Genomic DNA, 14,154 nt, shown 5'->3' with positions numbered 1-14,154 from the left:
AAATATTCACAAGCACATGTACACAAATACGCCTTTTTTTATAATAGTACTCCGTGTAATGGGCGAACAGCAATTTCAAGGCCAGCCTAATGTTACTACTCTTTTATTATAAATATTTTATGACACATTTTAATTTCTATTTATAATTACATCTTTACTAAAAGCTCTTAGTATCAATAGTTATCACTTGCTTGTGTAAATGCATTTGTTTGTTCGTCATGATCGGCGATAAAACGTAAACAAAATGTTTTCTGACAAAATCGCTCATTTCATTTATTTTGAATTTCTAAAGATAAAATAAGCAAATTGACATCTATATCATTATCATTACATAAATCGTCGTCAACAGGAGGCCGTCGGATGGGCGAACGGGAGCAGTGACCTCGGAAACGCATGCAGAGGCAGGGAGAGGGCGAGAGATGGACCTGGCAGACATCTGGGGCCTCAGTTGTCAAAGCAACTGACGAAAGGTCTCTCCGCGGTGAAGGAGCTGAATGAGAGCTTCCTTAGAAGGGGGTGCAGCAACTCCCAGCGACGGCCAAACCTGCAGCACATCTGAAAGTGAAAATGGCTCTCCCGTGGTCAGAAATGAAGGTCCTCCTCTACGGGAAGCAACAAACCACCCTCAATACCCTGAGGTTGCCATGGAGTTAATTGAACTGAACTCCTACTCGATTGTCCCCCTGAGGAAGGCAAGCTGGGAGGAGCTTCGGAAAGAGATCTAGGTGAGCGGTAAGAAGAAGCCCCAGGCCTTTGCACTCTTGAGGAAGACCCTGGGGTGAGAGATCTCTCTTAGACCTTTTCTTCCTACAATGCCCAAATTTCTCCAACTGGGAGGCAGGCCACCCCTACACTTGTCACAAGACGAATCCTGCTCACAGTAACGCCCCTAAGGGTCGGGAACAACGAATGAGTCGGTTTCAGCTGGCGACATGAAGGTGCCACAGGAGAGCCCTTCACGACCGACCAGGGCAGGCACACATGGGAAGGTCTAAGAGAGAGAATCACGCCTGAAAAAGAAAGAGGGACGTCCTTTCTCTACCAGCCAAAATAAAAAAGCGCTGGAACTATAAGCGCAAGTGCACAAGAGAGCGTTGGCGTGCAGTAAGGCGCCGTGCAGTGTTGCGCAGTCTCTCTAGAATGCGCAGGAGGGCGCTGGCGCGCAGTTCGGCACTGCACAGGAGGTTGCTGGAGAGCAGCTACAGGAGAACGCAGGTGCGCAGGTGAGCGCTGGCTAGCAACTACAGGAGAACGCAAGTGAACGCTGGCAAGCAGCTACAGGAGAATGCAGGTGTGTAGGAGAGCACTGGAGAGCCATAGGTTGCTGAGGAAGCTTCGGCACTGGAGAGTGCAGATGCGCAGTGGGGCGCCGTAGCTTGGGAGAGCGTTGTCGTATAGAAGAGCGTTGGCAAGCCGGAGACCGAAGTTGCGCAGGAGCGCGCTAAGGTTTTGGTGTGCGCTGACGAGATCGGGCTGGAGAGCCCAGTTGCCTTGGCAAGCGTAGGTTGGGTGGTGAGCGATGGCGAGCTGAAAAATGTTGCTCCCTAGAAAGGCTAGGTTGCACTGGAGATCTCTGGGGCATTGGAAGGCGCTGAGGACGAGCAGGTAAAGGCTGTTGGTCTAACGAACGCCGAAGCGTTGTAGAGCTCTGACGAGCTGGAGAGCGAGGGCACTCCATGAAGTGTGAATGAGCAGACTGGGCCTCAGGAGGCTGTACCGAAGACAGGAACAGTGATGGCAGGTGGGCAGGTCGGTTAGTAGGAGGAACAAGATCAATCTATTCTGAAGAAGTGTTTTAATTCTTGCACTCTACCTTGCTTTGAGTATTGTTCGCCTGTCTGGTGTTCAGCTACTGAATCTCATCTTAATTTGTTGGACAGAAACTTACGGTCTATTAAATTTCTTATTCCTGATCTATATTAATCTTTGGCACCACCGTTCAATTAGTTCATTAAGCATGTTGCATAAGATTTTTCATAACTCTGACCATCCTTTACATTCAGATCTCCCTGGACAATTCTATCCTGTTCGTAATACTATACTAGGCAGGTAGTTAATTCTAACAGCCAGGCCTTCTCCATCATGAGGCTCAATACTACACAGTATTCTGGAAGTTTTATTCCAACTGTTACCAAGTTGTGGAATGATCTTCCTAATCGGGTAGTTGAATCAGTAGAACTTCAAAAGCTTAAAGTTGGAGCAAATGTTTTTATGTTGACCAGGCTGACATGAGTTTTTTCATAGTTTATATATGACATATCTGTTTTTGACGTTAATAGTTTATATAGGACATATCTGGTTTGACGTTGTTTCTGTTTCAGAATGATTTACAGTATTGTTAACTTGTTCTCATCATTTATTTATTTCTTTATTTCCTTTCCTCACTGGGCTATTTTTCCCTATTGGAGCCCTTGGGCTTATAGCATCTTGCTTTTCCAACTAGGGTTGTAGCTTGGCTAATAATAATAATAATAATAATAATGATAATGTGCCCTTTGGATGGCGAACATCCACTGATGGAGATCGCAAATGATCTACAGAAGAGTCCAGGACCGAAGTCCGAGGACTAGCAGCAGCGTTGTCGGGAGAAGGTCCAGGAACGGGCGAAGGTCAAGGACCAGGAAGTGACTGAAGGGGAGACTCCTCTGCGGGGGACGGCTGCGATGACAAGACTGAAGAGCCGAAGAGGCACCTTTTCACCGATGGTGAAAGACAACAAGCAGAGGGCCAGCTCTGCGATGGAGACGCCCTCTAGAGACTGTTGGATCAGCAAGCTGACCCGAAGAGAAGTCTTCATGAAAGAACTCCCTCGAGGGAGAGAAACACTCACAGGAGAGAGACGTAGGACAAAGTTTCCCCCTCAAAGGATGAACAGGAATGGGGGAAACTAAGTCAGCAGCTACAGCTGGAGTGTCTCGAGGGGTAGGGGCGTCGGCACTAGCCACATCTAACACCGCAACGTTGACGACGACGGCTGCACCTTATAGCGCGTTGTCCGGCAGCCTCGCGCGGGGGAGGGTATTGGCGATTGCGCTAGGAAGGGCGCTGGCGCGATGGGAAATACCCGGGGGTCGCGCGGGCGAGACTTCGTAGGGTGCGCAGGAATCAAATTGACGAGCAGGGTCAGAATGAAGAGCCTGTGCGGACCAGAATGTTAGCACGCGCGCGGAAGAGATCGTCGGCGCTTGCGCGTAAGAAGATCGTCAGCGCTTGCGCGCGCAAGAAGATCGACCGCGCTTGCGCGCATAAGAAGATCATCGGCGCTTGCGCGCGTTAGAAGGTCGGCGAGTGCGCGCGGGAAACCATCATTGCCGGCGCGCGGACGATTGTCGGCGCTTACGCGCGTATGAAGATCGTTAGAGCTTGTGCGCGAAAAAAGATCGTCGGCGCTAGCGCTCGCTCGTGCGCTAGGTCAAAGGATCAGCTGACAGGACGATCATGAAATGGGATGTGTCCTTAAAAGGGAGGGCATCCCCTGAAGAGGACCAAGGCAGGTCTGCTTCAGAGTCCAGAGACGACGATCAACACTGGAAGTACTGCTTGATACTCCGAGGAGTGGTCTCTATGGGAGACCTCTCCCGCGAACGGGAGAGGTGACCTTCGTAGAAGAGACTTTGAGACACCACAGGCTGAACCACTGGTGAGCGCCTGTGCGCTATCTCAGGAAACTCCAACGATGTGCGCTAATGCGCAGGGAATGTTGGCGAGCAGTGCCTGGAACAGGATGTCTCTGGATGGCAGTCTCAGGAACAGCAGGATCAGCAGGCGAGCGCTTGCGCGCAGGAAAACGTTGGCGTGCAGGGAATACCTGGCGCTTAAGGGACTTACTCACAATGTGAGGAAGCCCCTTTTGCCCCAAAGGGATCGGTGCCCGTCGGATAACGGGGTGCGTGGGCGCCCACAGCGCGTCAGCAGCCAGGAACGAAGACGGCAGGTCAGCAGGTCTAGAAGAACGAGACCCCGAAGGATCAGAGTGACTAAGGGCACGAGAGACCAAAGGCCTAACGTAGCCTGTATTGCGAGAACCCGAAAGGTCAGCGCAACGAGAAACCGAAGTTTCCCTGTCACTAAACACCAAAGTGCTGGAGTGGCTAAAGTTACGAGATCCCAAGGGATCAACGTAACTAAAGTTACGAGAACCCGAAGGGTCAGCGTAACGAGAAACCGAAGTTTCCCTGTCACTAAACACCGAAGTGTTAGTGACTGAACAGCAAGCTGGTCTAATCAGGAACAATCCTCCAAAGAGGAGTCTCTATGAGTGGCCTCTCTCACGAACGAGAGAGGTGAACACTTCGTAGAAGAGACTTGAAGACACTGGTGATGGCGCTCCTAAGGGCCGTAGGGTCAGCAAGCTGACCTATAAGGAGCAATCCTCCGAGGAGGAGCCCTTATGAGTGGCTTCCCTCGCGAATGAGAGAGGTCACAAGACTGATCCTGCAGCTGCTCAGCCCCTTGAGCATAGCTACAGAAGCGACCGCTCAGCCCCAAGAGCATAGTCACATGAAGTTCCATGGCCCGGCCTTGCAACCGCTCAGCCCCTTGAGCATGGTTACAAGAGCAGTCGCTCAGCACCAAGAGCATAACCGCCTAAGGACCAGGAAAACCCATCCAGGAATATTAAGGTATGAGAAGTTCCCCCTCTGCAGGGGGAAGATCTCACACCAGGGAAGGGAACCTCCCTTGGAAAGGAAGTTACCTACCTCTGGAGGCGAACCTCCTTATCGTTCTAAGATGAACTGAAGAGCTGACAGATGTCACGGGAGAACTTCTAAGAGAAGGGATAACGCCCATGACGATGTCCTAGAGAGACGGCAGCGACAGCACACTCCCCAGGCATAAACAGGACAGCTCTGCTTCGTTGGCACACTTCAGTCAAACGAAGAAAACTGCATAGTTAACTGGGAAAATAAAGTTAAATAATTATTTAACAGAAATTCCCCCAGGAGGAACTCCGAAGAGTAACTCCGAAGGAATAGCAAAACATAAGAATTAAAAATTAAGTATACGCCCTCCTCCCCAACTGAATTCACGAGAGAAGGGGGAGGGCGGAGAACTTTAACAAAAAACAGAATTATAACAATTATAATTATGTAACTGATTTTTGAATGTTCACAAATAGTAAGAACCACTGACCCCCGAAGGGAAGTGTTCCCCAGAAGTTGAAAAGTTAAAAATACAATTAGATTTCATTAAAAATAATCGAGACAAATAAAACGGAATAGCAACTCAGCCCGCAACGGGAAAAAAGTTTCCGTAATAGTACGTAGTAGTAGTAAAGGGTGAACGACCTCGAGTAGAGAGAGAGAACGTAGTCAAACTAAACTCCCACATTCCCTTCGCTGAGAATCCAAGTTCCCCGTAGGAAAGGAGGAACAGTGAAGATAATAGATGAATGAAGAAAGTCCAGCGATGACGATTCCCCACGGCGGACGAATTAACGGAAAGCCGAAGGAAACGACCGAAGGACCAAGCGGGAGAGGCCGCGCCCCATGACGTGAAACCGTGGTGGCCTAGCACTACGCCGGTGTCGTACACTACCACACGGCACAACCACTGAAAATGAAAACTTACTACATTTCTATACACAAAAATATATACATAAACATAAAGAATGTTTATATATATATTACAAGTATAAGAAAAAGTAAGTAAAAAGACAAAAAGCATTAATGGCTGTCGAAAAAGCGGGGGTGAAAGCGGACACGTCCGCTCACCACCCGAGCCAAAGTAAAAGTGAGCTCAGCACACAGGTGTGGGGGGGGAAGCAAGCTACCCCTCCCTACCCCCCGCTAACTAGCGATGGGGGTAGTAAACCCTCGTTAAAATTCTAATGGCTCGTCATTTCAGCTACGCCGAAAGTAATAACCCATATTAAATAGCGTGGTTTGTATTTCAGTTACGGAACAAATCCCGTTTGGACTTCTTCTTCCGTCGTCGCGAAAACCTCTCCCACTGGGAGGTAGACCACTCCCTACACTTGTTGGTACTATCACACCGTTGGCCCCTACAAGGACAAAGGACGTGAGGATCAGCCTCAACCCCCGACCTGAATGTTCCACAGGGGCGGTCGGGAAACCCAGGGCAGGTGCGCATGATCGCAGAGGCCAACTTCACATATACAGAAACTAGAAAAAGAAAAGAACAAAAGCAATTAAATGGCTGCCAATATGACGGCGAGGATGAGAGCGGACACTTCCGACCACCATCCGAGCCAATAGCAAAGTGAGCTCAAGCACAGGTGTGTGAGAGGGGTGGGTAGCAAGCTAACCTCCCCTTCACCGGTAACTAGCAGTGTGGGTAGTAAACCCTCATTAAAAATTAATGGCTCGTCATTTCAGCTACGCCGAAAGTAATACCACTATTAAATAGCGTGGTTTGTATTCCAGTTACGGAACAAAGGTATTTTGAATGGATTTGCTTTTGTTAATCACCAAAAATACATAATATTCACATTTTATGGATGGAGTAAACTAGGATATATGACAGAAACACACAGTTTCATGAGTAAAGCCAGTTAGGAAGCAAACACACGGTTGCAACTTAGCCTTAGGGTAAACTAAGGATACACCAGTCAAAGGGGAGATCAGCACGGGTTGGAGTAGCCCTCCCTCAGTAGGTAAGTAAGGTAAGGATACAGCTCCTAAGTTGGGTTAGGTGGGGAACTATAGATTAGGTGGTGTGGAGCCTTTGTGGTTTGATGAGAAGGGTTTGGGATTGCCAGAAAATAGAGTAAAAAAACATCAGAAAACAACCGTTGTTTTACGGGAATTTTAACCGAATGAAATATTAATGAATTAACTAGTTTAAATATTTGTCCCAACAATCTACATACTGTACTAGGACCACTCAGCGCATGAATGTAGGAAACCTGCCAGAAGAGCCAACAATAAACTTATTGGAACACCAAAACTCAGTAAAATTATAGAACAACACGGGACAACAATTCTAATATGAAAAACAGCTTTACCTACAATAAATACAGTATTGTGCTTTCAACACTTTGACCTTTATTTCCACTGCAAGTAAGCCGTTCCATCATTATGGACTCCCTTTCCCGATGAACATAGGTGGGAACCTCGGACTTTGGGTGAGCATAAACAGGACAAAACATGATTATCTAACACTTTTGAGATTTGTAAAAGGCCAGACAACCTAACAAAGCCACCTAACCTAGTCTAGTCATTACCAGGTCAATGACCTAGCCAAGGGGCAAGCCCCAAAACCCACCTTTCCAGGTCACAGACCTAGCCGGGAGTAAGCGACCCGGAACCCTTTCCCAGGTCACAGACCTAGCTGGTGGTAAGCCCCAAAAGCCCTCTTCACAAGTCACAAAATAAAAGTAAATCACAAATAAATCCTCACCTTGTGATTGACACCCACGGCAGTCTTTCCAGAACCAACAACTACCGTTCCTGCACCTCCAATTATAGAGGTATAGGCAAGCATGTATGTTGTGGCCATCACGCATAAGGGCAACACCACCATAATTACATATTTCACAAGGCCCCTTGAAATCCCCGAAAAGTCCTTCACGAACAAAAAAATGAAAAATTTCAGGGAGAGCTCAAGTAAAGTCCCTTAAATCTAAAAACTTAAATTGTCGTCAAAGCATCCAGCTGATTTATATGAGTGATAAATTCGACCACATTTCTCAAAGTAAAACTATACGGCACACGTCTGTCCATCACGGCGTTCGACGTTAGAAAGGCCGACCATAGTCAGGGTCGCAGCAGGGGGTTTAAAAATTTTGAAATCACGCAGTCAACAAAAGCAGGCCTACAAGTGCACGAACCTTTGAATAATTGTAAGTACTTTAATAAACTGTGAAGCAAAATAATGGGATCTGTCCCAACAAACTACAAACTTAACAGAGGGATAAGAATGTAGATTGTTGGGATTGGCGAAATTATAAGTCCGAACATCACTGAATTTCAATCTTGCGACACCAGTTAATAGGCGAACGACACAGAACCAAACGAGTGTTTTATGTCATGCTGGAAGCAGTGCTTGGAGGATTTAAAAGATCTAGTAAATTTGCCGCGGCTTCAGTGACCGATGCATTACAGTATAACGACATGTTTCCTACCTAACATTTCATGATAACTATTACAGTACAGCAGTAATATATGCAAATGTACAGGACATGTCCCAACCAACTCGGTTAAGTTTGCAGTTGGTACGGATCAAAACCGGACTTAGAAATTTCAGAGAGGTGGGCGAAACATTTTTTAATTTGACCAAACGTCTTAAATTTAATCGTGAAAACTAATGAGCCAGTAATGATTAATTGATATATGATGATTAAAATCATGTGGGGAACATTATGTTGTTGTAAAATAAAACCCAAAAAACTACAGAGGCTCAGAATATTTATTAGGAATATTGTGTTTTCTTCATTAGGAATATTGTGCTACAGTAAATGTTTACCGAGGTATATGGTTTATGCTTTTGGCTGGAAATCAAAGTATCATGGGTAATTGTTTACAAGAGCACGCTCTCCATTTATCCAAAATTATGCAGTCCCGCAGCTCTCCTCTTTTTGTACAGTAATTAGGAGGTTCTTTAAATCCTGGGAAAGCAAAAAAATAGCAAGATATGTTGCAAGAGCGGGGGAGGGGGAGGGGTTGGTGGAGGAGGTACTAAGCGACCTGGAACCGACATCGTCAACATAGTCAACCAAAGAGAAGTTCGTGACGTTAGCGGACATTTGATATATATTCATAATATATACTAAATTAAAAATGGATCAATTACTCAAAAGTGTCACTATTTGTGAATTGTATATCCTATTTTGAAATACTGTACTTGCCAATAAATCTTATTTTAAAGAAACTTTTTACGAGAAAGACTATATTTGCAGTGTACGACTGTTTTCATTGGCGGGAAATTGACAGGCAATAGATGGCATTAATGTAGCCAAACGTCATCTGGGAAAACTAGTCATTCTCATAATAGTTTCTTTAAAAAAACACTTTATGATTTATATCAAATATTTACCTAATATAAAATACACATTTCCCGGTTTCATTGTAGTGAATTACAGGGCAATGTAACCTAGGAAATCAACTACTTTTTCTTATAGAAAAAATTTCGCACTCTTCAAAAATAACACTCGTTCCCGTCGCAAATAAATAGTTTCAGAAATATATATACATCTATATCCTCCGATAATGGGGGACCCCCAGTGGGAACTCGGGGTTTTGGGTGGGGAAAACATACTGGGGAATCGATATATAAACGTAAAACAAGCCTTTTCTTCTCTATACATTACCTTCTTGTATGTATTATAACCGGAGGAACAAAACAGTATAACTGGATAAACTTTGGAGGAGCCGTTTCAAAGATTATTTCATGAAAAAATACAGTAACCAGTGCTGCCAACATCTGATGTAGATCAAATTATCACCCATTTGTTCGTACGTACGTGCATACCAGTTTTCGGTCTGCGCAAATATCCCTCCCCGTGCGCAGAAGTTTTCCCTCCCCCAATTACTCTTTTTATTATCGTATTATCATCTCATTTTATATTCCCATTCAATGTTATTTATCATACATTCCATTTTACCTTGCTATACTGGGTTTATTTCTTTGGTTATTTCCTTTTCTCTCCCCGGTTTCACATAAATACTTGCTCTGGACTAGTTTCCCTATCCAGTTCATTCTCGGTAAAATCATCTCATTTTATATTCCCATTCAATATTATTTATCATTCATTCCAGTTTATCTTCCTATATTGTTTTTATTTCTTTTCTTTGGTTATTTCCTTTACACTCTGATGTTTCCCATAAATACTTTCTCTGGACTAGTTTCCCTATATAGTTCATTTATGTTTACCCGCTAGTGTTCTTTGTTTTTCCCTTAACCAATCACCAACCGATGCCTATTCAGATATCTCCCTACCCCCCCTTCCTTTATCTCTTTGAGAGATGTGTTCATACCCTTTCCTCCAATGCCTTTTGTGTTGTAACCTTTGACCCAGTGAGGAGTTTGTCATTTCTAATGTGATTTATTTTTTCCTATTTTTCGATGGAGGAAGTTATAGAAACTTGTAACGGCTTCAGTATTCCGTACCTAAAAGCAGTGGCTAAATTCCATGGTGATTTTTATGATTCTTCAGTTAATGTTGATTATTTCCTTAAATCACACAACGTAATTCCACATCGTTTACAGTGCCCTAGTGTCGTTCTCTGTTATCTTATAGGAAAGACATTCACGTGTTTTATTGCAATTCTGAATCCATCATAACTAAAACTAAGAAGAAACGTCGTCGTGGTTATACCGTTACTGCCTATAAAGATACATTTTTGGGGAAAAGTCGTCTACCCCCATGGAAGCCACAAGTTTCGTCGTTTTCTTCATAAAAGTAAGTCATTCCTCAATAGTCATTATATATGTTTTGTGACCTGGGTACTTCTATGGAAGGTTAGGTGAGTTTGTTAGGTTCTGTGCCCTTTTTGTACTTTATATACATTGTGTAATAGTTATATGGAAAAATTATTTAAAATACTTATGGAAATATTTAGCATTTCTACCTCTAGTAATGTCATCGTGTCGTTGGTAACTCTGTGTACCATTCGTCATCGTTGATAGCAATGTGAATCATTGGTAACGTTGCTAATGTTATCGTTCTCAGTACATTCGTTTAAGAGAAGTGACACCGTTGAAGAAATGGTTATATTTAAATATTTTAACACAACATATATGTCATCAGTGATTATACGTAACCATTTTAACAGAAAATATATGTTTTCCTGTAGGAAATAACGTGATTTAACCGGTTTTCACCTTCATTTCATCCGTAATAACAACAACCAATTCGTCAACTTAAAGTTAGCCGAATTGGTTGATCTGTTTGTTTCCGATTGAAATGAACATCAAATTCGGTTAAATCACGTTATTTACTATAGGAAAACATATATTTTCTGTTAGAAATCTCACCCTGTAATACAATACAAAATTAACATTTCACAAATGGTGACCCTTTTGAGTAATTACTCCATTTTTAATTTCGTATACATTTTGAATATATACCAAATATCCGCTGACGTCTTGAACTTCTTTTTGGTTGACAATGTCGGTCCCAGGTCGCATAGTACCTCCTCCAACAACCCCTCCCCCTCCCCCCCCTCCCACAACATATATTGCTAATTTTGCTTTCCCAGCATTGAAAAAACCTCCTAATTACTGTACAAAATGAGGAGACCTGGAGGACTGCATCATTTTAGAGTAAATGGAGAGCGTGCTCTTGTAAACAAATATGCTATCATAAATTAATCTTTTTATTTGCCACTGGGCGACACCGAAATTCTTTTAAATAGGAAGAGAGGTATTTTATGTAGGAAATGTAGTTACCCCATAATTTGCCTTATCATAGGCCGAAGAACTTTGCCAAGACCTGAACGTGGTTCACTTTTGCTAATCACAACTGCGTTTCCAGCATCAGTACATCGTTGGGTCACGTTATTCAGCAACAACAAAGTAGTCTATCGACCATAAATACTGCATAGATGAACTAAATAGAAGACTTACAAGTTACTACGAACGGAAACGGCCAATTTCATAGGTTTTGTGGATTTAGAGGCTCGCACTCGAAGATGTACTCTAAGGACTCGGCTTGACACTTGGACCGTAGAATTTAGAGTCTTGGCAATATGAAAACGATTCACTTCATACAGATTGGAATTGATAAAATCATGAATCACTCAAACACGAATGATCATTTGAATAATGAATGAACGCGAATAGTGCCTAAATAAATGAATGATACATACTTTAGTCTGTGGTTGAGAAATCTTCAGCAACAAACAACAGTGGAGTACAGTGTTACCACATTAGTTGTTTAGAAAATCTCTAGTGACGCTTTGCATATAGAATTTTCGTCTGCGCTTAAATGTTTTAAAAAGTGTTATTTGGGTATCAAATTCTACTTAAAATTTTAATAGTACTAAATTAATAGTAAATTTTTATTTATAATAAATATTTAAGGATAAATAACATGAAAAATTTATTAAACAAAGAATATTGTATTACATGGTTATGGGAATAATGTTTAATCGGAGGTTATTCGTTGACGTCACATACGGACTATTTTTGGAGTAGGAAGGATGGATAAAGTACTTACGGAGTCAGTTAATTTATGTCATTCTTGTACGTTAACGCAAACATGATGGTGTTAATCATTGTTTATTTTCTTTTACTTTTCATAAATAATAATTTTTTAAATTATTACTTTATTTCCCCCATAAACGTTTATAAGTACCGTGTGTTCAAAAGTTATATAGCCTATATGTATATGTATATATATATATATATATATATATATATATATATATATATATATATATATATATATATATATATATATATATGGTAAGCAGCTCTTCTAGGAGGACACTCCAAAATCAAACCATTGTTCTCTAGTCTTGGGTAGTGCCACAACCTTTGTACAGTGGTCTTGTCTTCCACTGTCTTGTGTTAGAATTCTCTTGCTTGAGGGTACACTTGAGCACACTCTTATATCATAATTTTTTTCCGTCTTTTTTTTTTTTTTTTTTAATGGTGTGTTGGGCAGGCTTAATATAAGGCCCACGGAAACCTGGTGGTTTATCAAGAGGTAATCTCTTTCTTATCTGTTTCTTTTTCTTCTCAAAACCATCCTCAGTGTCCTCCCTTCAGTTAAAGTGGCTATCCTGGAGGGTATTTAGCCTTGCATGGTGTATTGGCTCCGCCATGTTAACCAGTTTTTCCGACTTTTTTTCCATAGTCTATGGGTTTGATCAATCACTGTATTCATATTTCCTTAAAACAAATAGTTTATGTTATTAATTTAGTTGTTTAGTATGATGTATCTTTTTTATTATCCTTGATTCTTATGCTGCCTGGAGACATTGAGCGAAATCCGGGACCAATACGTCCTAGATTTCGTTAATGTCGAGCACTGTATTGCAATATTCGAAGTCTTCATGCAAATATTCAAGATCTTACAGTTGTATCCAGACATTACAATATTCTTTAGTGCTGAGAAACTTTGGTTTCTAATATGAGGCATCCATCGGAGCTCTTTATAACTGGTTTTAAGAAGCTGTGAGGTACGAGACAGACCATAGCCGAGTGATGCTTTATTATTACCTACTTCAAGATTACCTTGCCGTATCCAAGACACGGGCTCTGGTGTTGGCAACCCGTAGAATATAAATGAGTGTGTGTTGAGATTGTCTTGCCTTAAGCAAGACACGAGCCCTTGCGTTGGCAGCTCGTAAGCGAATGTACAGTATCTGTAATTTAATTTAATTTACTTTGAAAGAAGGAATATCAATGAGAGAGACGGGAAGATGTGTGTGTTAAGATTGTCTTGCCTCATGCAAGACACGGGCTCTTGCTTTGGCAGCCCGTATATGGTGTGTGTGTGTGTGTGTGTGTGTGTGTGTGTAGATTGCCTTGTCTTATGCAAGACACGGGTTCTTGCGTTGGCAGTCCGTAAAAGAGTGTAAATGTATTTTGTTTTGATTTGACCTTGAAAGGGGGAATATATATGGGAAGAGTACATTAGTTGCTACATTGCCGTCCGCACAGGTCAATGTACTCTGCCCGTTTAAGGGTTGCCAACGCAAGAACCCGTGTCTTGCAGGAAGGCAATCTACACACACACACACACACACACACACACACACACACACACACACACACACACACACACACACACACACACCACATACGGGCTGCCAACGCAAGAGCCCGTGTCTTGCATAAGACAAGGCAATCTTGACAGAACAGAAGAGTACATTGACCTGTGCTGACGGCAATGTGTGAAGTTCAAACTATTTGCGGATGACACGCAATTTTACTTTTCCATAAATGATGTAGATGACACTACTGAAACTCTAAACCGAATCCTTGATAGTGTTACATAATGGATGACAATTAAACAACTAAATTAAATGAGAACAAAACTGAGTTCATGGTGGTGGGTAAGAGAAAAAGCGTGAGAAGCTTGGGTGATATTCAAATGAACATAAATAATGAATTGATGCCGATATCTAGTAAATTTCATGTTCTAGGTGTATTTCTTGACTGTAACTTGCCTCTCAATGTCCAAATAAATAAAGCAGTTAAAACTGTTGGTTATCATCTAAGAAATATTTCTTTTATAGAAAA

The 14,154-nt window shown here is 42.5% G+C and overlaps 1 protein-coding gene across 6 annotated transcripts in view; it reads right to left on the bottom strand.

Moving 5' to 3' along the window:
- The window catches only part of LOC137646994 (uncharacterized), a 175,330-nt gene extending 163,451 nt beyond the window's left edge, over nt 1-11,879 (bottom strand). For 2 of the 6 annotated variants that reach the window (XM_068380082.1, XM_068380080.1), the window contains exon 1: nt 11,772-11,866. Coding sequence is in view for 2 of the 6 variants with exons in the window: in XM_068380079.1 (XP_068236180.1) it covers nt 11,530-11,561 (32 nt within the window). In the remaining 4 variants the exon portion in view is untranslated. Of the gene's footprint in view, nt 1-11,529; nt 11,668-11,771 lie in introns of those variants that run through there. The other 4 variants (XM_068380081.1, XM_068380083.1, XM_068380079.1 and 1 more) reach the window with 4 other exon arrangements.
- Nucleotides 11,880-14,154: the final 2,275 nt, after the last annotated feature.

Source organism: Palaemon carinicauda, chromosome 9, assembly GCF_036898095.1.
Source record: "Palaemon carinicauda isolate YSFRI2023 chromosome 9, ASM3689809v2, whole genome shotgun sequence".
Classification (NCBI taxonomy): Eukaryota; Metazoa; Arthropoda; class Malacostraca; order Decapoda; family Palaemonidae; genus Palaemon; species Palaemon carinicauda.
The sequence above is the reverse complement of the archived record's forward strand: the minus strand, read 5'-3'. Positions and strand labels throughout refer to the sequence as shown.